The following is a 24,147-nucleotide window of genomic DNA, read 5'->3' as shown; positions in this document are numbered from 1 at the left end:
TATATAATGTTGGTGTATTTATTATTTATATGTATATCAATATAAGTATTCTATAGAGTTGAGTAAATGACCGGTGATTAGTGAGGTACATGACACTTAAAATTCAGTCAAACGATATTTAATTCAGGTCCATCGAATAAGAATATAATAGAATAATAAATTACTTGCCCAATTATTAGCTTTAGATATTATTTGAATGAAATGTGGTTTTTATTTTTTCTTTCTGACCTCATAATTTTACGCAGATAATCTAATGAGATATTTTATTTTAAAAGTGTTGTTGATTTGTGTATTGTCGGAAGTGTCCTTCCATCTATTAATTTTTTACTCTAATTGCATTATGTAATGTTTTCTAACTAATATATTATATTATAGTAAAATTTACTTTATTGTATTTAATTATTATAATCAATATTTTAATCATTACGTCATATAAGTTTTGCAAATAAATTTAAGAAAAATAATTGTGGACGGATTGGAGAAACCACAACAACTCAAGAGAAATGTTGAAAAGAAAAGAAAAAATTAAAACATCAATGAAATACAAAATGAAGACAAGAAAAGAACACAAATTACGCAAATGAAGGAGTAAAACAAGTACAAACACTAAGAAAATGACAAAACCACATAAAAGAAACAAAGTTCATCATACTCCAAAAGAGAAACCATACAAATTCAAGATAATGAAAAAAATATCAATTTTCATTAAAATGATGAGAAAACTTTGACAAAATAGTTACAGAGATGACTCAAAAACTGAAAAATTAAACAATAAAAAATTTGATAATGATTTTTTATATTATGAATTTTCGACAAATGAAACTTTCAATATCAATCAATATAAATTTATTTTTTATATCCACTTATTTCTTGTGTACATAATGGGTTACATAGAGGCTTACATGTAATTATTAATTAATTATTAAATTACAATTAAACCATCATCCTAAATTGATAGACTACACATTCCATTCATTATTTCTTCTCCTATCAATAATAATAAATTGTTTTTTTTAATGCAAGTCCTGAGATTTATCATACATTTTTTTTTCAAAAAAATATATTTTGATAAATATTATATTTTTCAATATTTAATAAATCATATAAAAAATTAATAGTAATGATTTTTAAAATTAAAAAAATTAATGAAATTAACTACAATAATAAATTATTATATTGCCAAAATTAGAATTAGACAAAATTTCATGACAATAGGAGAATTATTTCAGTTACATGACGATATGATAATATCCCAAATTTATTTTTCACCTACAATTTTTTGTACTTGCCCTATCAAGTTGAGCTACATGAAAACAATAAATTTTAATATTTCAAAATTTGATGTGAAATATTATGATCTCTTAATGAAAACATACAACGTACTAATAGAGTTTCCATGAAATGAACATAAAAACCATAACACATTAAATTGCGTTGAAGAAATATGAAATTTCATATTCATTTCAAATCCAGAGTCTTCTAACTTGTAAAAAATAATCTAAATTCAAGTACATGTAATTGCATGTCCAATTAACTTGCTTCATAATTTATTACACCCATAGATCCGATCACTTCATCATCATTCGAACTCCATCTTGACGAGCATGGTGTTGTCGATGCTTGATCACCTCCGTAGTTGGATACTAAATGTACTCCGTAATCGATATTCCAAGGATGGTGATGAACACCCTATAATTATTATGCAAATATAAGAAACAAACATATGTGTGTTGTGAGTGATTAGCAACATGAAACATGAAAAACATAATATCGTACCATTAATTGTTGTGAGAAAGAGAGCGGAGTCATCACAGCATTTTGATCAGGTGGTTGTATAAACACATTACTGGATTGAATTTTTTTTGGTTGAGAATTTTTTTCTTTGCTTGATATCATTGATACCTACAAAAACAACATATGTATGAATAGAATGCAAGCTATTGATGCGACTTAATTAAAGAAGTATTATGAATATATCGTACCTTCGATTTCTTAGAAGACTTCTCCAATGGACCTTTCTTTCGAAGCTTCTTAGGGGCTCCTTTTGTTTTAGTGTACTTTGGGTCAAGAACTTTGCAAGTAGAAACTTGGGTTGCATCATCAACATGATCTACTTGCATGCTCAGTTGTGATATCAAATTACGACCACAACCTGATCCCAACTTTGATATAGCAAGATCACTTGCTTTAGTTTCAATCCACTCGAGAAGCTTTTGAGTTTCATTATCATTATCTGCAGCCAAATCTGCAACATCTGTAAATGCTTTGCACAACTTCTCATAATTTAATTGACCAGGAGTAGTTATCCATCCATTATAATTGATCTTCACTCTCATATACAATCTACTCACATCTTTCCTCCAACGTCGAAGTATATATTGCTCAGGAACTGCCGACAATTTGTTACGGATTAAAACTGCAATAACATGCCTACAAATTATTCCCCTGAACTCAAATAAATGACAACTACAAGAAAATGTGCATTTATCTCTCTCAAAAATAATTTCAAACTTTTTTCCTTAACTCTCTCATGTACTGTAAAATCTTCTGTAACAACATATCTCGTACTGAAAGACCCCTCATCACTAGATTCAATGCCACAATACATCTTTCCTGTCAATTCTTGCTGAAATTCTTTAAATTTTACAATTGTAAAAGCACTTTGAAATTGCCTCTCCAAATCAAATCGAGTAACACAAGGGACCATCTGGGAGAAGGATTTAAAATCGGCTTGAAACTCTTTCTCAATTTTACTCCTCAGAGCTCGCTCATATTGCTCCACAAACTGTTTTAAAGATGTTTTTGAATGGACATACCAGTCAAAAAAAGCATTCATACCCTCACTCCGTTGGGTTGTTGACATTCCGGCCCAAAATGATGTTTTGAGAAAACATGGAACCCAACGACTTCTCTCTCTAAAAAGCCCGATCAACCAATCATTATTTTTCAATTCATACATATCAAGCATAGAAAACCAACCTTGTTCGAACTCATCTGCACTTTGTGATTCATATACCAATTTATGTACAGACGAGAGTATGGAAGCCTTTTGACAATGATATCCAAATTTTTCAGGTAATTTCTTAAGTATATGCCATAAACACCACCTATGTTTTGATTTAGGAAATACAACTTCTATGGCATTCTGAATTGCCCTGTCTTGATCAGTGATTATCCCTTGAGGTGCTTGAAATTCCATGCACTCTAGCCATATCCTAAACAACCAGACAAATGTCTCTGTATCTTCATTAGAAAGTAGACCACACCCAAGTAGTGTCGAGTGTCCATGATGATTTACACCGACGAAAGGAGCAAATGACATGTCGTACTTGTTAGTTAAGTATGTTGTATCAAAAGTTACATCTCCAAATTCCTTATAAGCTTGTCTACATCTATTATCTGCCCAAAATACATTTTTTAATCGACCCTCATCATCCAAATCAAAGCTAAAGAAAAAACCAGGAGAAAATGACTGCATTTTGGAGAAATAAGCTTGAATAGCAGCTGCATCTCCTTCTCCAAGTCTTAATTTTCTGACCTTATCAATATAATTTCGACAATCTTTTTCAATGAAAGTCATCTTCTCATATCCACCTGCTTCAACGACAACTGAGTTATAACTTTTATGGAGAGGAATACCTGCTATATCATTCACCTCTAGTTGTCGTTTCACGTGAACATCCAATTGACGATAGCATCGAAATACTCTGGATTTGGATGGACTAGTTTGGTGATTGTGCTCGAGATGAACACCGGTAATGCTCCATACTCCTGCAGTATCTGAACAAGCTGACAACCTAGCTTTACAACAAGTTTGACTTGTTGGTTGGGGCTTCAGTGTAGTGCTTGTATTACTTACGACCTTCTCGGCTACATGTGAATGCAACGTACGTAACAACCCCTTCGTTATTTTTCTGTGAAGTTCTTTTTCTAACTGGAAAACCAACATGATATGCATACTTCTTGTAAAATTCAAAAACTTCATTCTCACTTTTAAATTTCATTCCAACCTTGGGCTCAGTCTCACTTTTTTCTGCAAACAAAGGTGCAACATTCACCAAAACACCATCTTCTGAATTTAAAGCACCTACACAAAACATGAATCAAATTCTTATAAATATTCTTTAATAAATGATGGTTGCAGAGGGTTAAACAAACTCTTTTTTTTTTTTTATTTATGTTATTATTTCCAATTTAAATATGTAAAAATGTAGCATAAATGAGATGTGAGATATTCAATTACCTGGGTCAGACATTAGAGAGCTTCGTCGGATATGGGTCCTGTAAATGCAAGGAGAAGGAGCCAAATATAATGGGAAGATATTATAATGGGATGTATAATAACTATCTTGTTCTTCGGTATATTTTATTAATTTTTTAGAATATACACACACACATATATATCAACATCATCACTCTAATTGATGTTATATATTTTAAAATTTGAAATTAACAATTTATATAATACGTCACATATATGATATAACATGTGGATGTCAGAAAGTATACAAACAGAGCAAACAAAGCTAGAACTTTTGAATTATTTGGGCTGGCTGATATTATTAGTTACAATTGTGATTATTATTATAATTTATTTTAGACGGAGAAGAATAGGGATTAGAAACAACATCCAAAACAAACGAAATAATCTACAATCTCTTTTACGAATCTACATCCAAAACAAACGAAACAACAAATTGGAAGAAAAAACTAACCTTAATTTACAGTAATAAAGATGTAAAACAGAGAGAATAGATGGTCGTCTCGATAAGCAATAGAATATTTTTATGATCTCAATTTTTTCTTCGTCTTTACCGCATATGGATTTGGAAGCGAGGGTTGGGAGAGGAGAAGAAAGATACAGTCAATCGATTTGGAGTGAGGGCTGAGATAGGAGAAGAAATAATTAATAGAATATGTATTCTATCAATTTAGGGTGAGGGTTTTATTTGTAATTTTATAATTAATTAATAATTACATGTAAGCTTCTATGTAACCCATTATGTACAGATAGCATTTTCCATTATGTTTTGGTGTTACTTATTTGTTAGTGCATATAAAATATTAATACAAAAATTGAGATTTTTTAATTTAATATCAAGTCAGTGAAGCCTACAGTGTTGTAGGATACGAAGCTGACCAGGATATCAGCAAGAATTCCCCAGTTTCCGTTACAGGTAAAGCTATTGCCTTTTTCCCGTCGTTCCATTTCAAGATTTGGTGTTCCTCAGTTGAATTTGGTATCACCATACGGAAGAATTAACTGTAGTTAATTGTGCGTAATTAGAACGTAAGGTTTGTGTTTGGAAAATTTTGACTACGTTAACTTGACGGGAAAATTTTGGATTTACGATGGAAAACGATTCAGTGCTTTAAATGGTTTCTGAATATTTATTAACGATCAGTTTGCGTTTCAGATATATGTATGATAATGGCTGGAGAAGAAAATCAAGACGTGATCAAGGAGGAGGTTAAGGATGAGGTGAGAGATGTACTCTCATGTCTATGTGCTCTGCGCTTGTATGTCTTGTGCTTTGTATAGAGATATAGGAGCAGGCTGAGTGTGCCTGCGGTTTGTGTTGGGTTAGAATTAACGAGTATGGATCTTTTCGCTGGGCTATGAGCACGTGGAATATAAATTTCTGACGACTTCAGTAATCAAGATTGTTTAATATCCAGACTTTCTGGTTATTGGGTTCATTAAATTGAGGAAATTAAAACCACATTTTTGGCATGTGCCAATTTTTTGTTATATGATGTTTAATATCCTATTGCATTTCAGCTTGCTCCTTTTGATCCAACAAAAAAGAAGAAAAAAAAGAAGCCTGTGATTCAAGAACCAGTCGAGGAGGAGTCTGTCGATGCTTTAGCCGAAAAAACTGAGAGCTTGTTTGGTACATTCACTTTTTAGATATCACAATGTCGTCCAACCATTAACAACGCCATCCTATAGGCTGTTGATACTTTCTGTGCTCATTGATGTAATGCAGTTTCTGATGGACTTGAAACTTCATTTGCTGGTCTGAGAAAGAAGAAGAAAAAACCAGTTAGTCATTAGAGTCTGTTACCTACTTTTTCTCTATGATCTTGCATTTCCTAAGTTTTTTTGTTTTATTTCCTTGAGAAAAACTGTACGTATGCTTTACCTTTGTAGGCACATACTGATCTGAATGATGAAAAAAAGAGAATGTAGGAGATGATTTGGAAGGTAAGAAGCATTTGGATCTTCCATTTACTTGATGCTCCGTCAGATTTTTGACTCTTTTTATCTTTCCGGGCAACTGTCTATTTTTTTTAGATACCATTGAAGAGGAAGAAGGAGAAGGAATTATCCTGCAACATTATCCATGGGAAGGAAGCGATCGTGATTATGAATATGAAGAGATATTGCTTTTGAACTGCCTTGAGCAATATAAAAACGTTTTCCTTGAGGTTCTTTATTTTGCATTCGTGATATTTTTTATTCTCATTTATTGTGATTTATGTTGTAGGTTTGTAACGTTTTCTTGTAAGAATTGGTGAGGGGGAAAGAGGATGAATATTATATTTAGGGGCCTTATTAGGATTACTAAATTATAAGTACATTTTCTTTCATATTGAAGTCCATGTAATATGCTTTAGGAGTCGTAGTTTCACGAATCACGATATACATATGACTGTCAAGGCATAGGTTCTTGTTTGGTGGTAAGAAAAACGTGACACATATTAAAAGAAGTAGCGTGTACAAATTGAAATTGGCGACGGCCAAGAAAATTTAGATGCGTACGCGACTCTCCTTCTCATCGATGGTATGAGAAACGCCTATAAATAGAGCGATTGATGTCCCTAAGCACACACCTCATAAGAAACATTTACACCATCTATTGAGAGGGTGGAGTGCTTAGAAGGCTTCAACCGAGAAGAAAAACAAAGAAATCAAAAATTCTCAATGGCTGGAAGTAATTCCCGATCTGCTTCCGCATATATTATATATCATGTTTATATATACGTAAAAAACATGATTTTGATAAAAATCTATAACGTTTGGTATCAGAGCATATATACCTCTGCCTTAAAAATATTTGATTTCATATCATGAAATTTTGGGAAAAGAATTTTAATTTTTACGTAAGAAACTTAAAATTTAAAGATCGAACATAATAATATTAAGAAACTTACCTTAGAATTGTGTTCTCGATCGGAGTTTGAATTTCTTCTTTGAATCTTGAAAAAATGAAATGAGAATTTTCGGAGAAGATGCTACTGGTTTTTTCTGAAAATGGAGGATGAAGAAGACGAAAGTTTGCAAAATGAAATATTGCAAATTGATGATTGAGGCAATTGAATTCAGTGTGAAATACGAATTATTCAAACAAAGTATTAAATTGAATGGGACTCACACCAATATATAATGCAAAGTTGTGTCGGCATATTATTTTTATTAAAAAAAAGTAATAATAATAATTAATGCGGGACCCACAATTAATATGTGGGACCCATATATTTTGACAATTCTTTGAAATTGTCGTTTTTTTTTTAAAAAAAATTTGTTTATTTATTATTATAAATATATAATAATAAATAAATAAATAATGATGGAAGTGTTATTAAGTTATATATATAATTCGGTATACATATAGCATTTGGTCAAATAATTTGTACACATTGAAATAATTCCAAGTTCGNGATCAATGTAATTTCTAATACATGTTTAGAAATTATTTTTTCATGTTAGATATAATGTCAAATATTATGGATAAGTGTTTGATGTGTANCATTTTCACGTAAATGTGATCCTCACTTTATCACTACTCTGATTGAAGAGAAAAACTGATGGGGAACATATTTGTTTATATTAAATAAAAATGTGAATATAAAGTTATTTAATAAAAAATTTTGGCTTATAAAGATTCACATAAATGTGGATAATGAAATTGAATAATAATTATAAGGTGACGTAAGAAAACATGATCTGAGGGAGTTCTTCATAGATCGGTTTAAACTGCCTTGACTAGCCACTGGTCTCCCTGAGGAATGTTGCTCTGACTAGGAGTTAGGTATTTAAAGGGCCTTAGCACTACCTATCTTTCCTGGGAGCACCTTTGGAAAATGTTGGTTATGTTACTAAATAATTGTTATATGAAGTATTAAAGTAAAGCCAAAATTTTGTTCGGTGAACCGTATAATTTTAAATAATTGAGGAATAGGCACAGCATCCTTAATTATGGAAAATTATGCATTAAGTAGATTTGGATCACATAATGGACAACAATTGTAATTAATTATATAAACATAATAAATTTTACCTCACAAGGATTTTTATTATATTTATATAAATAATTAGGTTAAAATATCAAATTATATTTTTCTTAATTTACCCACATGAGTTAAGAAAAATACATTTTGATAGTTTTATCGTAAAGTTACAGAAAAATCTTATTGAATTAAAATTTTAGCCCACAGGCAAATTTTATGTCACTAGATTTTTAAAACATGAATTACATTGGTAAAACATGATATTGTCTCAAAATTTTAAGCATATGATATTTTATGCAGTTATGCAACCTGCGAGTTTTTCTGATATGAAATATGACATTCCCGAACTAAAGGGCGACAACTATAAAATATGGAAAGAAAGAGTTCTTCTTCAATTAGGGTGGATGGATATTGATTATGCTATACGGAAAGACGAACCATCTGCTATTACTGAAAACAGCATTCCGGATGATGTTGATCTTTATGAAAAATGGGAGCGATCTAATCGACTTTGCGTAATGCTCATAAAGACCAAAATCTCTGCTTGCATGCGTGGTTCTGTCGACCAGCATAATAATGTCAAAGAATTACTGAAGGCTATTGATGAACAATTTCAGTCTTCAGATAAGGCACTAGCAAGCACCCTAATTATGGAATTCTCTTCATTAAGGCTCACCAGTGTGAGAGGTGTGCGAGAGCACATAATGAAAATGCGGGATATAGCGGCTCGGCTAAAGACACTTGAAGTGGAAATGTCTGAAACTTTTCTTGTGCACTATATTTTATGCACTCTTCCACAGCTATATGGACCCTTCAAAATTTCCTACAACACACATAAGGATAAATGGTCAATTAATGAATTAATGACCATGTGTGTTCAAGAGGAAGGAAGACTGTTGATGGAAACAAGTGATAATGTATTTATGGCTACACAAGGAANTGTTAATATAATTTATAACACATGGTGGATTGATTCTGGTTCTACAATCCATGTTACAAATACCTTGCAGGGTATGCAAAACCTAAGGAAGCCAATAGAAAATGAGCGGAGCATCTATTCAGGAAACAAGATGTCTTCGCATGTGGAGGCTATTGGGACTTGCTGCCTAGTGTTGAACAGTGGTTATATTTTAAAATTGGAAAAGACATTTTATGTTCCTAGTTTTTCTAGGAATTTAATTTCGGTTTCAACACTTGTACCCCTTGGTTATTCATTTCAGCTTTTGGATAAATCAATAAATTTGTTTTATAAATCAAATCTTATTGGAAATGGTACAATGGTTGATGGTCTTTTCTCTATTTATTTACAAAATAATAACACCACTATGCATGTTCAATGAGGTATTAAAAGATGTGTTATAAATGAAGATTCTTCTATATTATGACATCGGAGATTGGGACACATCTCCATAGAGATGATTAAAAGATTAGTAAATGATGGAGTACTCAGTACTTTACTGATTTTGAGACTTGTGTGGATTGCATTAAGGGAAAGCAGACTAATAAGTCTAAAAAGGGTGCCAAGAGGAGTACAGAAATATTAGAAATCATACATTCAAATATTTGTTGTCCAGATATGGACATGCAAAGTCCGAAATACTTCATCTCTTTCATTGATGATTACTTACGATACATGTATATCTACATGCTTCATAATAAAAACGAAGCACTTGAAGCATTTAAGGTTTTTAAGGCTGAAGTGGAGAAGCAATGTGGAAAATATATTATGATCGTGAGAACTGATAGAGGTGGAGAATATTACGGTAGATACACTGAGAATGGACAAGCACCTGGTCCGTTTGCGAAGTTTCTTCAAGAACATGGGATTGTTGCCCAATATACTATGCCTGGTTCTCCGGGCCAAAATGGCGTAGCTGAGAGGAGAAACCGAACATTATTGGACATGGTGAGGAGCATGTTTCTTAGCTCTAAACTTCTTAAATCTTTGTGGACTGAAGCTCTTAAGACAGCTGTGTATATATTAAACCAAGGCTGTCCCAAAAACGCCATTTGAGTTATTTAAAGGTTGGAAACCGAGTTTACAACATATACGCATTTGGGGTTGTCCTTCTGAAATAAGAGTCTACAACCCACATGAAAAGAAACTGGACCCAAGAACTATAAGTGGATATTTCATTGGGTATGCCGAAAAATCCAAAGGGTACATATTCTATTGTCCATCTCACAACACTAGAATTGTGGAATCAAGAAATGCAAAATTTCTCGAAAATGACTTGATTAGTGGGAGTGATCATGACATGGTCTTTGAGAATGATCACATTAATGCACAACCCTCTTATTCAAATGACAGATGGGTCGTTATTCACACCCCTCAAGACCAAATGGGTGTTAGGCAACCAATTACTGATGTTCCACAAATCGCTGATGAAAATCCAGTAGATCAAGTTGTTAATGAAGAACAACAAGAAATTGTTGATCAACCAAACAACTTTAGGAGATCTACTAGAATAAGAAGATCAGCAATATCTAGTGATTATGTTGTGTATTTACAAGAATCGGATTTTAATATCGGAGCCGAAAATGATCCTGAAACGTTTTCAAAAGCCATGACTTGTAATGAGTCAAAACTATGGTTTAATGCTATGAAAGAAAAGATGAATTCTATGGCAGTTAATGGAGTCTGGGATCTTGTTCAGTTGCCTGATGGTGTAAAAGCCATTGGATGTAAATGGATCTTCAAAACAAAGAAAGACTCATTAGGCAACATTGAAAGGTATAAAGCAAGACTCGTTGCTAAAGGATGCACTCAGCAGGAAGGAATCGATTATAAGAGACTTTTTCTCCTGTATCTAAGAAAGATTCTCTCCGTATCATTCTAGCATTAGTTGCACATTTTGACTTAGATTTGCAACAAATGGATGTGAAAACAGCTTTTCTTAATGGAGAACTAGAGGAAGAGGTTTATATGAAACAACCTGAAGGATTTTTCTCTAGTAATGGTGAGCAATTGGTTTGTAAGCTTAAGAAATCTATATATGGATTGAAGCAAGCTTCCCGTCAATGGTATTTAAAATTTCATGATGTTATCTCTTCATTCGGATTCGTTGAGAACCTCATGGATCAATGTATATACCAGAAGGTCAGTGGGAGCAAGATTTGTTTCCTTATTCTATATGTGGATGATATATTACTTGCAACCAATGATAAGGGTTTGTTATATGAGGTGAAACAATTTCTCTCTAAAAATTTTGATATGAAGGATATGGGTGATGCATCTTATGTCATTGGCATTAAGATACATAGAGATAGAATTCGAGGTATTATAGGTCTGTCTCAAGAAACCTATATCAACAAAGTTTTAGAGAGATATCGGATGAAAGATTGTTCACCAAGTATAGCTCCTGTTGTGAAAGGCGATAAATTCAATTTGAGCCAATGCCCAAAGAATGATCTAGAGCGGGAACAAATGAAAAACATTCCTTATGCTTCTGCTGTCGGAAGCTTGATGTATGCTCAGGTTTGCACTAGACCTGACATTGCATTTGTTGTTGGGATGTTGGGAAGATATCAGAGTAATCCAGGTTTAGACCATTGGAAAGCTGCAAAGAAAGTAATGAGGTACCTTCAAGGGACCAAAGATTATATGCTTATGTTCAGACGAACTGAGAATTTGGAAGTAATTGGCTACTCTGATTCAGACTACGCTGGCTGCATTGATTCAAGAAAATCCACTTCAGGATATATTTTTATGCTAGCTGGTGGAGCTGTATCTTGGAGAAGTGCAAAGCAGACATTAACTGCTACTTCCACTATGGAAGCTGAATTCGTATCTTGTTTTGAGGCAACCTCACATGGTGTATGGTTGAAGAGTTTCATTTCAGGGCTTAGAATTATGGATTCTATATCTAGGCCATTAAGAATATATTGTGACAATTCAGCTGCTGTTTTTATGGCTAAAAATAACAAAAGTGGTAGTCGAAGCAAGCACATCGACATTAAGTATTTAGCCATACGAGAACGTGTTAAAGATAAGAAGTTACTTATCGAGCACATTAGTACTGAATTGATGATTGTGGATCCTTTGACTAAGGGCATGCCACCATTGAAATTTAAGGATCATACAGAAAGAATGAGACTTGGTTCTTTTATGTAATTTTGTTGTAAGAACAAATTTAATGAAACTATGATGTGATATTTTCTCATATTTGTTGTGTACACATTCATTGATTTGAGAAATATCAATAAAGTTGGACCTCGAATAAACATTGGGTTTATTCATTAAGTTATACAGATTTGAGAGACATAATGCATTGTAATACATGGAAGATAATATTCGTTTTAAGATTACCTATCGCCATGATTCACGTATTTTGTTTTCTCCTATGGTAAATGAGATATATGTGTGAAGTGGGAGAATGTAAGAAAAACGTGACACATATTAAAAGAAGTAGCGTGTACAAATTGAAATTGGCGACGGCCAAGAAAATTTAGATGCGTACACGACTCTCCTTCTCATCGATGGTATGAGAAACGCCTATAAATAGAGCGATTGAGGTCCCTAAGCACACACCTCATAAGAAACATTTACACCATCTATTGAGAGGGTGGAGTGCTTAGAAGGCTTCAACCGAGAAGAAAAACGAAGAAATCAAAAATTCTCAATGGCTGGAGGTAATTCTCGATCTACTTCCGCATATATTATATATCATGTTTATATATACGTAAAAAACATGATTTTGAGAAAAATCTATAACATTGGTTTCTTAGTGTTGTTTTACATTTTGATGATTTATCCTTTTATGTCATTTATGTTATAAGGGTGAGTGAGTTTAAATCGTGCGAGTTTTATGTTGTGCAATAGTCCATACAAGGGGCACATGCAGATATCGATGCACTTTCATTAGAGTTGCTAGATATATTTTCGTAATGTTTTCTAGGAGATAACTGGATCATTTGTAAATTTGTTAAAACGACATGCATATTTTGAAAAACAAAGTGAAATAAGTGAAGATTATGTATTTCAGGGAGGACAATTATTTGAGAAGTAGGTTAACCTTAAAGCTTCATGCTCCTGGTTTTGATGAATGATGTTGGTTATGCCATTGATTTTTATTTTCTTGGTTCCTTATTGAACTTCCGTTGGTATGAAATACATTTAGCAGTTTCTTTTGTCATCCTCGTTTTTTGGTTGAGAAATGTGACCATAAATTGTAGCAGACAAATAAAGGGCGGGAAAAGCAGACTCACTCTGAAAGTTGATTACACGGCTTCTCCGTGTATTTTCTCATGAACGAATTTCAAGTTTCACCCTAATGGTGGTTGATTAGAAGTAATCCAAGCACTTTTTCAAATACAAAGTAATATTCTTTGATAGTTTGAATGTTTGTTAGCCTAATATACACAAATGTAGAGCTTTCGTCTCATGGGATGTTTGGCAGCCTGCCTTCTAATGCTAGCATATGAACGTTAAGAGTATATAGGATTTGATGCTCATATATGTAGTTAAGTTGGTTCTTGTTTGTCGTAATGTGTAATGATTTTAGAATGATGTTTATACATTAAACAGAAGAAAAATTTAGTATAATTGGTCCATTATTACATATATTAATATTTTGTTTATGCTTGTTCTTCAACTATCATTGTAGTTTGGCGGCGTCCTTGAGTTATCTTCATTTCGTCCAAAGGTTTTGTTTAGAGACACTGATCTTTACAATGTGCAGCTTCTCGGCCGAGTTTTCAACATCCTCCGTGAAAATAATCCCGAGCTTGCTGGTGACCGTCGGAGGACAGTCATGAGGCCTCCTCAAGTTCTCCGTGAAGGCACAAAGAAAACAGTTTTTGTCAATTTCATGGATCTCTGCAAAACGTACATAATTACATCTGTTGGCAAAATATATTTGATAGTTGACTTAATTAGTTTGTGGTGACTTTTATTTTCTTCTCAGATGTGTTTTTATTTTCTATGCGAGTTACTTCCTCAATCTTCTGGTGCATTCAAAAATAAAGAAATTTTTATGATTGGCCGTTGGTCACACAATACTGGCACTGCAATATTTTGGTATATCACTTCCTTTTGGTTTCCATTTTAATAGGATGTGCAGACAGCCAGAGCATGTGATGACTTTCTTACTGGCTGAAATGGGAACTAGTGGATCACTTGATGGACAACAAAGATTGGCAGTTAAGGGGAGGTTTGCACCCAAGAATTTTGAGGGAATCCTCCGCCGATATATTAGTAAGTTTTATATCTGATGTCTAATTTAGTATTAGAAAAATAGCCGAAAACAAATTAACTTGCAATTAGATGCTTAATGGTTAATTCTAGGATTGAAGCATGTTTCCAACATTTTCTAGCTTTTGGGTTTGTTCTGCCTGTTGGTATGTGATTACTCAAAAACTGCTCTCAATCTAATGGCGTTTACAGCATACAACTTAGCATTAAATATTACTTGTTATTAAAATTATTGATTGATTATTCATTTACAGAAGCAAATGATTTTCTTGTCTTAGATTATTTTTGTTTTTCTATTGCGTGCAGACGAATATGTCATATGCAATGGCTGCAAAAGTCCCGATACCATCCTTTCAAAGGAAAACCGTCTATTTTTCCTCAGATGTGAAAAGGTTACAATTCTCCCTTTTTGCACGTTTTTATTCTGCCTGAAAAACTTGAAGTGAATGGATAAACTGACATCATTGTAGTAAACAATTGCATTTTGGTAAACTGTTAATTCCCTTCTCCGTTTTCTATTGGGAAAAAATGCTCTCTTTCATAGCATGTATCTTTTACTCTTAAGCATATTATTGGAAAGTATGTCGATAAAAGATGTTCAAGATAGTCTTTAAGTTTGTGTTGTTTTATCGTCCTGAATGAAGAATCCTTGCCATCACTACGAAGGATGAGGACTCTGGTGGCCGTTATTGACATCTGTTAGACAACAAAAATTCTCCTCTTTAATCTCAACTTTGGCCACGTATTTCTTGGAAGGATATTGGCTGAAAGCCGTTGGCATATAGATATTTAATTTGGTTCTGAACCACATTAGTCATTTATTGCCTATTCTTCAGGAAGCTCATTATTTTACGAAAGGAGAAATTTCCCACATTCATATTACATCGATCATCAAAATTCTGGAACTGCTGCACACCCTTATCATAGGTTAAATATCCGAGACACCAATTCTGAAGCTCTCGTTTTCCCTTTGTCCCGCTTGCATGCATGCAATAAATCATTTCTCCTTTAAATGTAGTTTGGCTAATTGCTATCCAATATTATTAGATCCAGTGACCCTGTACTTTATCACAAGCTTTGATAACTACTACTGCCTTCAGTTATGAGGCTTATGATGTGATAAAGATTCACCATCATAGTTTTATTTTTTTCCTCGAATGTAAAGTTATTTAATTTGGTCGAAAGAGAATGAATGATATGATTTTTTTGCTCGTTCTGAGGAAATATTAGTCTAGGTAACTGGCTTGCTTTCAATTGCTTTTTGCACTGGTTGGATTCATGTGCTTATATTACATATTAAGCTAAAACTCCCTTTGTTGTGTTGTTCTTTTTAGTGTGGTTCTGGGAGATCAGTCGTTCCAATTAAAGCTGGTTTTGTTGCTCGTGTTGGCCGTAGGAAAGCTGGAACTTGATGACACTGTTTCTTTATTTCGTGTTTTGAAGTTTCTGTTTCATACCTATTATCCCTTTTCTAGATTGATTGATGATATACGATCTATATTCTGTGTACTCACTTTTCATGAGGAGCTTGGATGTTTTAGCGGAAATTTTGGCTAAGTTAAGTTTTTGGAATTTATTGCTTGTATTGTGGTGGAAACTTAGCCTGGAATTGTCAAATCATGCAACATGGGTTTTTTTTATTATTAATTTAAAAATTAAAAAAAATTCAAAAAAAATTCAAAAAAATATTATTTTGCAAAAGCACTTCAATCCGCCGCGCGGACGCTGGACGTGCGTCCGTGTTTTGTTATTAATAATTTAAAAATTCAAAAAAAAATTCAAAAAAAAATTTATTTTGTAAAAGTACTTCAATCCGCGCCTTATAGGCTTGGACGCTCCACGTGGACGAGTGTCCGCGCTTGCTCGTCAACATAATATTATTATTATTATTATTATTATTATTATTTATTATAATTTTTAATAATTAATTTAATTCAAATAAAAAATATAATATTTAAGTTTTATTATTATTATTATTTATAATTTTGAATAATTAATTTAATTCGAATAAAAAAATATAATATTTAAGCTTTATTATTATTGTTATTTATAATTTTGAATAATAATTTTAATTCGAATGAAAAATATAAAATATAAATATTTATAATATTTGTTAATTATTAAATATTTTGTATTATTTGGTTGAGTGATTGAAAAATTAGAGATATGAGACTGTGAGAGGATTGAAGGGAAACATACATAAGATCAACATTTTAAAAATATGATATGATTGAAAAAAATATTTATTGTTCTATTTTAAATTATTGTTCTATTTTAAAAATATAAGAGGATTGAAAAAATATTTATTATTCCATTTTAAAAATATGAGAAGATTAAAAATATGATAGATATGATAGGATTGAAAAATATTTTTTATTTTTAAATTATTGTTCCAAGAAAACGTAAATAAAATCAATTGGTCAAAAAGATATTTTAGGAAAACTCATTTCAAATTCTCTCAAAATTATATAAACACATATTTCATAAAAAAATTTTATTGTAAAACATATAATTATATATAATGGGTTTATTATTATTAATAGATTTATTAAATTAATCAATCTATAAAAATGAGAAGGCCAACGGCGAAGGAAGCAAGCAAACATTAATAATTACTTGTATAATATATTAATATTGTATTTTTATGTTGTAATTAATATTTTGATTTAATGTTGTGATTGAAATTCAATTAATAATAATAGCTTAAATAGAAAATAAACAGTGTACATTTAGGAATAGAATGAAAATATTGTAATTCAGTATAAGTTTTATCGATAATATATGCTAAAGTTAAATATCTTATTGATTTATTGATGAAAGACTAATATTTTTATTCATCTTAATTTTCTCCCTTCAATCCTCTCATATCTCTAATTTTTCAATCACTCAACCAAATAATACAAAATATTTAATAATTACAATATATTATAAATATTTATAATAATAATAAAACTTAAATATTATATTTTTTATTCGAATTAAATTAATTATTCAAAATTATAAATAATATTATTAAATTAAATTAATTATTCAAAATTATAAATAAGAATAATAATAATAAAACTTAAATATTATATTTTTTATTCGAATTAAATTAATTATTAAAAATTATAATAATATTAATAATAATATAATCGCGGACGCTCGTCCACGTGGAACGTCCGCGCCTACAAGGCGCGGATTGAAGTACTTTTGCAAAATAATTTTTTTTTGAATTTTTAAATTAATAATAAAAAAACCCGGCGATGCATAGAATGAATACTTATAAATTTTAAATTGTTTGTACAGTAATTATAATAAAGATGAAATTGAGACACTAAGGCTGCGTTTGGTTGGAAGGATTAAGTGGGTTTATGGTTTTTTAACCTGTTTGGTAGGATTTTTATTTAACTAAGTCAATCTCTTCTATAAATGATTAGGTTATATTAAATGGGATAAAATAATCACTCCTCCCCCTTAGGATTATTTATCTAACTCTTAATACATCCTATTTTTCCAATTTTACCCTTATTTTATATCCAAACTCACCACCACTTTCCGCCACCAACCGCCCCGACTACCCCTACCGCCGCCGCCTACGTCGGCCGAACACCGCCGCCGCCTCCGATCGACCGCCCCCGTCGCCGGCCACAACACCGCCGGCCGACCGCTGTCGTAATAGTGGAAGGACAATTTTATCAATTCATCAAAAGATTCTAAATTATCTCATTCTTATCAATCATACCAATCATAATATTATTTTATCATTATATATTATATTTTTATTTCAATCACTTTCTTTATCATTTATCTCTTAATAATTTCATAATTTTATCATCCAACTAAAGGCAACCTAAATAGAGAAGGTAAACGCCCTTAAAACTGAATGCGATGAACCTTTTCACAGTGTAATAATAAGTGCAAATTTGAAATGAAAATTATTTTTACAATGTAGTACTAATAAGAAAATTTTTATTTTTACAGTATAGTTAAGGTAAGAAGTAAATCTTTAGTATCTGGAAAAAAAAAAGTGAAGCATTTAGAACACGAGATATTTCAATAAAATTTATATATCTTTTATCTAATATTCTATTTCTCTATATAAAATCATGAATAAAATTTTGAATTGTGTACTTACGTTTATGTCCTTGTTATTTCTAAATTGCCGAAATTGCCCATTGATTCTTGGTCTTCAATCATTTGGTTTTCCCATTTTAATTATTAATATTAATTGCTTGTTTGATTCTTGGTCTTCCATCTTTTGGTTTTCCTCATTTTAATTATTAATATTAATTGCTTATTTTATTTTTATTTCCATTAATTGATTCTTTATCCGATGTATTTATATAAGCTAAATAGTAGATAAAGCATGAATAGAAATTTGAATTGTGGACTTACATTTATGTCCTTGTTATTTATAAATTGCCGAAATTGCCCATTGATTCTTTGTAGACTAAATTACTATGACAAGACCATATAAAATAAGAAACATAATATATAACTTATATTTACCATAAAGAGTCCAACTCTAAATGAACATATACAAGATATGTTTATGTCATAATTAAAATTAAAAACAATATATTATATAATTTGAAATCATGAAAGTTGTCGTTAATTTTTCAATTTTTAAATTTTAATTTGTATTCAAAAAACCAAAAAAATTCGAAAAAATGACATGATCCAACTCGAAAATAATAATAGAGAACAAAATGAAATCTAATATTAAGATGATGAAGATATATCTTTGGAAAAATGAGATACAAATTATTGTTTTAAAAAAAAATTACAAACGCCAAAAAAATTAAAATATGGAAAGATCATTCCATGAGAAAATAATTGATAAAAAAATAAAAATATATCAAGTTATTAGGATAAGTCAAAGATGATTAAAAATGAGTTCATGTTTAAAAATATATTTTATATGCCTAATAAAATAAAATTTAGAGTAGGTCTATTGTGAAACGGTTTTACGGATTTTTTCGTGATATAGGTCAACCCTACTCATGTTTACAATAAAAAGTAATATTTTTTGCATGAAAAATATGAGTGACCCAAATAAAAGATCCGTCTCACGAAATTGATCGGTGAAACCATATCATAAAATTTAATGTGTTAATGCACATGTAAAAAATATAATTGTCATATTAACGTCGAAACTAAATAAGTAAACAGACTTAAAAAAAACTCCACATTCCATATTTATTTTTTTCTTGGGTAAGTATAAACTTGTCTTCGATAAAAGGGTAAACCGTGATGATGTGTTTCGACTCATTGGTGTGGGATGCACGATCCACAAGGAGGAGAGCCCTTCTGTCAGCTAGCTAGCTTGATAAGGTGGACGACATATATAGAAGCAAATCGGTGGGCTGTGATTTGGGTAGGGGACGTGTTCCTTCTTCCACGGTCGAATCCATGGCTACAGTCCTCTCAAATTCCCTTTTTAAAAGGAAATTTAGACGTTGATGGAGAAATGGGGTTTGAAAGCTTGTTGACCGGTTTTCATTCACGCCCTCCCACAAGGCATCAAGTTTGAGTTTGGTAGAGATTGTTTTCTTCTCTATTAAAATTAACTAAGATTTTAGTAGGAGTAGGAGGGGCGACGTCATATATTTTGGGAAGGAAAATTACATACGAACAGAAGTGAATGCACGCATGCAGTCAAGAAAATATCAGAGCTTTCAATACAGTCAAGAGAGTAACAAGTTTGGAGAAGTATGTCATTGGTTTGTTACTATCTTTTAGTAACAATCTTAGTACGAAGAGATGAAAGATGCAAGTCAATAAACCTTTTAAGAGGACGAGATACCTAAAAATTGCAAATCAATCCAAAATTTAAATCATAACATACAAAGACAAAATCATAATAAAGACTAATCAATCAGAATAATACATTTTTAAATTCAAATGATATAATTTTCGACCATCTAGTTGCTTCAAGCTAGGATAAATATGAAGCACAAGCATCCATTCATACTTGCCTGGGAATGAACTCCTACTGTTGCTAGATAAATTTGTTTCAGTAACAATTGCCTAAAGGTTTCCACATTCACCAACTGACAATGCAATCATTCGACACAATACCATTTAATATACAAGGCCAAACAACATTCTGAAATATCCAAAAGCTACAATGAAACAAATCAATGTAAAATCCTAACATGATTAGGATCATCCTGAGTAAATAAAAATAAATACAAAATAGTTTCAAAAGAATTAAGCTCAGGGCTCATTCACGACAAAATTTGGGGAAAGCAAGCCAAGAATATCAAGTTGATGCTCAAAGGCAAAGCTTACCTCCCGAGTAAGAAGTGTCCACTTGGATTTGGTTAGCAACTGCACGGAGTTAACCGGAATATCCTTTTCGATGACTTCTAATGCCAGTGGTTGTCCATCTGTAGACTTTCTGGAGTCAGCATACATTTCCCTACATCAGATGTATACATTGAACATCATGGTTTTGGCGTATGGTGGATGTTACATAAATTATTTCAGGTAGTTAATAATATCTATTGACAAAATAAATGCGTGAGAACCACCTCCATCGGTAATCCAAGACTAATTTGAGGATGTAATACATAAAGCGAAATAGTTCAAATTTCTAGAATGAACTGACATATGTTTTCTCATGTCTGAAGTTTTAACTAGCAAGAAGAAAAAATCGCAGCGCAGGTCATTCAGCTGATAAAACAATAACTCCCTCCCCAGCCCCTCCTTTATCCTCTCACTGGGATTAACTTTCTCAATGGGATTAACTTCAAGGGTTGTAACTACAAATGACTTGCACATATTTGTAGCTTTAATTTGAGAAGTAAACTCCATGAAATGATATATGTTTACAACATTGAGGGTATTATACGAAGGAACAAAAAATCATCTCCTCATTCACATATCCCAAATCCTTGAATCAGTCACAGCATGACATCATTATGTTCACCAATAATCACCACAAGAACAATCACCATCCTCAAAATGATGAAACCTCTTCCGATCTCTCACAATGATCTTTCTAGTTTCTACTTTGGACATGAACTTGAATGCAGTGTGACAATCTCCACAAATACGGAGGTTTTTGAAGACTCTAATGGTTGCCGCATGAGGAAGTTTCAGTATTCCAAAAACAACAGCGAGCTTCTCACTATGAGTAGACAATGCATATTCCTTCTGTTCAGACTCCATATCATGCAACACGTATTTCGTGTCAGGGGCATATCCCAATTTCCTTAGCTTCACTACTAACTCCTTCAGATAACTGTATACCGCTTGGACCTCAGGGTGTACAGTGTCATCGACTAAGAATACATGGACCTTGTTCTCAACCTCGAGCCAACTACAACCTGGCTCTTTCTTCACCCCTCGATCCCTCATGAATTTTCGAACTTTTGCCACTTCATCCCATTTCCCAGCAGTTGCAAACATGTTAGCTAAAAGTATATAGGTGCCATCATGTTGTGGGATCTTCTCAAAGAGTTGTTCAGCAGCATGAACGCCCAACTCTATGTTACCATGAAGTCGGCTGCCAGCTAGTAAAGCTTCCCAAACTGGGGCTGCAGGCTCAAATGGCATGGACTGAACCACATCTTTGGCTTTTGACAATTCTCCTGCTCGACACAGTAGATCAATTAATCGAGCATAATGATCTTCACCAGGAGTTATTGCATAAACTTTCTGCATTACGTCAAAATTGTGTTGTCCTTCTTCAACTAAACCTGCATGACTACAAGCAGTGAGTACTGTAAGAAAGGTTATCCGATCGGGTAATATGTTTTCTTCCAACATTTCGTTGAAAAGTTCCAGAGCTTGGACACCATGCCCATGTTGTCCAAGGGCTGCTATCATGGCATTCCAAGAAACAGAATCAAGAAAAGGCATGGTAAGGAAGACTTTATGGGCAGCATCTAGGGCGCCACATCTTGAATACATGGTTATTAAAGCATTTCCAGCAGAAAGGCTCGAGTCAAAACCAAGCCGGACTAGCTGACCATGGAGCTGACGTCCTTGCTCTAAAGCTGCAAGTATAGCACAAGATATAACAGCTCCTGAAAATGCATAGTCACACGGCTCGAGTCCATGTGACTTCATTTGATTAAAAAGCTTCAAAGCTTCCTCACTTGACCCATTTTGTGCTAATCCAGATATCATCACAGTCCAGGATAACAGATTTTTCTCACGCATCTGATTGAAAATGGAACTTGCCTCTACAATTTGCCCTGCGCTCACATAGGCTGATAAAATCGCATTCCATGAAACAAGGTCTTTGATGCAAGCTGTGTCAAATACATGCCGTGCTTGGTAAATTTTCCCACATTTCCAATATAATGTTATCAGAGCATTGCTTACAGATGCCAAAAAATGCCCAGGGGATTTTGTCTCTGTCCGTAGGATGTAAGCATGAACCTCTTTACCATGAAGAAACAACCCAGCATCAGCACAAGCACTAAGAATATTGGTGTAGGTAAAATCATCAAAGTTAATCCCTAAAGATTGCATCTTTCTGAACATTTCAAACACTTGAAACACCAATCCTTTCTCCACATACCCAGAAATCATAGCATTCCATGCCACCACCAACTTTTCATCCATGCCATCAAAAACTTTACGGGCAGAATCAAGATCCTCATTCTTAACATACCCCGTTATGATCGTTGTCCATGTAAGTTCATCCTTCTCATCCATCCCGTCAAGTAACTTTCTTGCTGAGGCCATTAATGATGTGGAGGAAGTCACAGGCGAGGACGCACACTTGACATAAGCGGCTATTAGGGCATTTACCACAGATGTAAATAACCCAGTGCCAGACTTGACCACAGCACAATGTAGCTGATGGCAATGCTCTTCTCTATCAGCTATGAGTGCCAACGCTGCCAGTACACTCGTGTAAGTATAATTATCAGGTATAAAACTATTCTCTCTCATTTCATTAAATACTCGAATGGCAGCAAAGCCATCGTCATTGTGAGAATAGCAAGTGATCATCGCATTATAACAAATAGTATCTCTAATTCTTAATGGGGTTTCATTAAATACCTCTCTGGCCGACTTAGGCTCCCGAGACGCAGAATATGCAGCAATCAAAGTAGTTCTTGCAACAACATCTGGTTGAGGTATTTTATCGAACAATTTCTTTGCATAGTTCAGATTAGAACATTTACAGTATATATCGATCAAACGGTTGAGGATATGTTTACGCGGAACAAACCCAGAAGTTATCATGTGAGCATGGACAGTGGGGGCAAGAGAATAGGAGGCAGTTCCATGTTGGCAGCATAGATGAAGGCTGGCTGCATAGTTGTTGGCCACGGCGCCGAGGTCCGTTGTTTGACGGAGGTTCTGAGAAAGGTTGAAACATATTGCAATGCTACTTTTCATAGAAATGGGATGGGAATTAAGGTATCAGAAATTCTCAACTCAGACATCCCATTCCTTCGCCATCGATTTCCAACAAAAACCCAGTTGTGTACAACAAAAATAGAATGGATTCTCCTTTTCTTTGAAATATCTTTTCAATCTCATTTATTCGGTGGAAATTCTTGACATTTCCTTTCCGTCTCCTTAAATTCGAACAGAGGTTGTGTTCGGTTGAGTGAAGTGAAGAATAAGAATGGAGTGTGGAGATGAATGAATAATTTCTTCATCTAAATACTCTACGTCGTCTGTCTATATGCAAAGGTATTTTCAATTTTCAAACATGGTTCAAAATTTAGATGTCAAAAAAATCAATTTAAATATTTTATTGATTT

General features: G+C 32.9%; 3 protein-coding genes and 1 pseudogene across 6 annotated transcripts; 2 read left to right on the top strand and 2 right to left on the bottom strand.

Annotated features, from left to right (window-relative positions):
- Nucleotides 1-1,436: 1,436 nt before the first annotated feature.
- On the bottom strand, nucleotides 1,437-5,016 carry LOC140978646 (protein FAR1-RELATED SEQUENCE 5-like; annotated as a pseudogene).
- A 130-nt stretch (nucleotides 5,017-5,146) lies between these two features.
- LOC140978744 (eukaryotic translation initiation factor 2 subunit beta-like) lies at nucleotides 5,147-16,026 on the top strand. The gene is made up of 10 exons (XM_073443959.1): nucleotides 5,147-5,177; nucleotides 5,418-5,482; nucleotides 5,783-5,894; nucleotides 5,991-6,046; nucleotides 6,155-6,208; nucleotides 6,299-6,384; nucleotides 13,917-14,062; nucleotides 14,289-14,431; nucleotides 14,735-14,820; nucleotides 15,763-16,026. Exons 2-5 carry the CDS (start codon nucleotides 5,426-5,428, stop codon nucleotides 6,191-6,193), a joined length of 264 nt encoding a protein of 87 aa, XP_073300060.1. The 5' UTR covers nucleotides 5,147-5,177; nucleotides 5,418-5,425; the 3' UTR covers nucleotides 6,194-6,208; nucleotides 6,299-6,384; nucleotides 13,917-14,062; nucleotides 14,289-14,431; nucleotides 14,735-14,820; nucleotides 15,763-16,026.
- On the top strand, nucleotides 6,197-15,840 carry LOC140979088 (eukaryotic translation initiation factor 2 subunit beta-like). Its single transcript, XM_073444439.1, has 7 exons — nucleotides 6,197-6,208; nucleotides 6,299-6,364; nucleotides 13,842-14,062; nucleotides 14,289-14,387; nucleotides 14,522-14,574; nucleotides 14,735-14,820; nucleotides 15,763-15,840. The coding sequence occupies exons 1-7, from the start codon at nucleotides 6,197-6,199 to the stop codon at nucleotides 15,838-15,840; spliced, it is 615 nt and encodes a 204-aa protein (XP_073300540.1).
- Nucleotides 16,027-19,558: 3,532 nt separating the features above from the next.
- Nucleotides 19,559-24,040, bottom strand: LOC140979441 (pentatricopeptide repeat-containing protein At1g25360). 4 transcript variants are annotated; one of them, XM_073444837.1, is made up of 2 exons: nucleotides 20,705-24,040; nucleotides 19,559-19,967 (listed from the first exon to the last, which is right to left on the bottom strand). In XM_073444837.1, the coding sequence occupies exon 1, from the start codon at nucleotides 23,774-23,776 to the stop codon at nucleotides 21,341-21,343; it is 2,436 nt and encodes an 811-aa protein (XP_073300938.1). In that variant the 5' UTR covers nucleotides 23,777-24,040; the 3' UTR covers nucleotides 19,559-19,967; nucleotides 20,705-21,340. The 4 variants fall into 4 exon arrangements, with proteins under 4 accessions (XP_073300938.1, XP_073300940.1, XP_073300939.1 ...); XM_073444839.1 differs by lacking the exon at nucleotides 19,559-19,967 and having other exon boundaries at nucleotides 20,017-20,834; nucleotides 20,947-24,040; XM_073444838.1 differs by lacking the exon at nucleotides 19,559-19,967 and having other exon boundaries at nucleotides 20,017-20,834; nucleotides 21,024-24,040.
- Between the last annotated feature and the right edge of the window lie 107 nt (nucleotides 24,041-24,147).

This window comes from Primulina huaijiensis, chromosome 6 (genome assembly GCF_012295235.1).
Source record: "Primulina huaijiensis isolate GDHJ02 chromosome 6, ASM1229523v2, whole genome shotgun sequence".
NCBI classification, from domain to species: Eukaryota; Viridiplantae; Streptophyta; class Magnoliopsida; order Lamiales; family Gesneriaceae; genus Primulina; species Primulina huaijiensis.
The sequence above is the reverse complement of the archived record's forward strand: the minus strand, read 5'-3'. Positions and strand labels throughout refer to the sequence as shown.

What these genes read in the sequence shown, in the direction of transcription:
- LOC140978744 (XM_073443959.1), top strand. Translation starts at nt 5,426, where the DNA reads ATGATAATGGCTGGAGAAGAAAATCAAGACGTGATCAAGGAGGAGGTT. An exon ending in AAAAACTGAGAGCTTGTTTG is followed by an intron (nt 5,895 to 5,990) that starts GTACATTCACTT and finishes GATGTAATGCAG; the next exon opens with TTTCTGATGGACTTGAAACT. An exon ending in GAAAGAAGAAGAAAAAACCA is followed by an intron (nt 6,047 to 6,154) that starts GTTAGTCATTAG and finishes TTACCTTTGTAG; the next exon opens with GCACATACTGATCTGAATGA.
- LOC140979088 (XM_073444439.1), top strand. An exon ending in TCCATGGGAAGGAAGCGATC is followed by an intron (nt 6,365 to 13,841) that starts GTGATTATGAAT and finishes CTATCATTGTAG; the next exon opens with TTTGGCGGCGTCCTTGAGTT. An exon ending in TTTTCCTCAGATGTGAAAAG is followed by an intron (nt 14,821 to 15,762) that starts GTTACAATTCTC and finishes TGTTCTTTTTAG; the next exon opens with TGTGGTTCTGGGAGATCAGT.
- LOC140979441 (XM_073444837.1), bottom strand. Translation starts at nt 23,776, where the DNA reads ATGAAAAGTAGCATTGCAATATGTTTCAACCTTTCTCAGAACCTCCGT.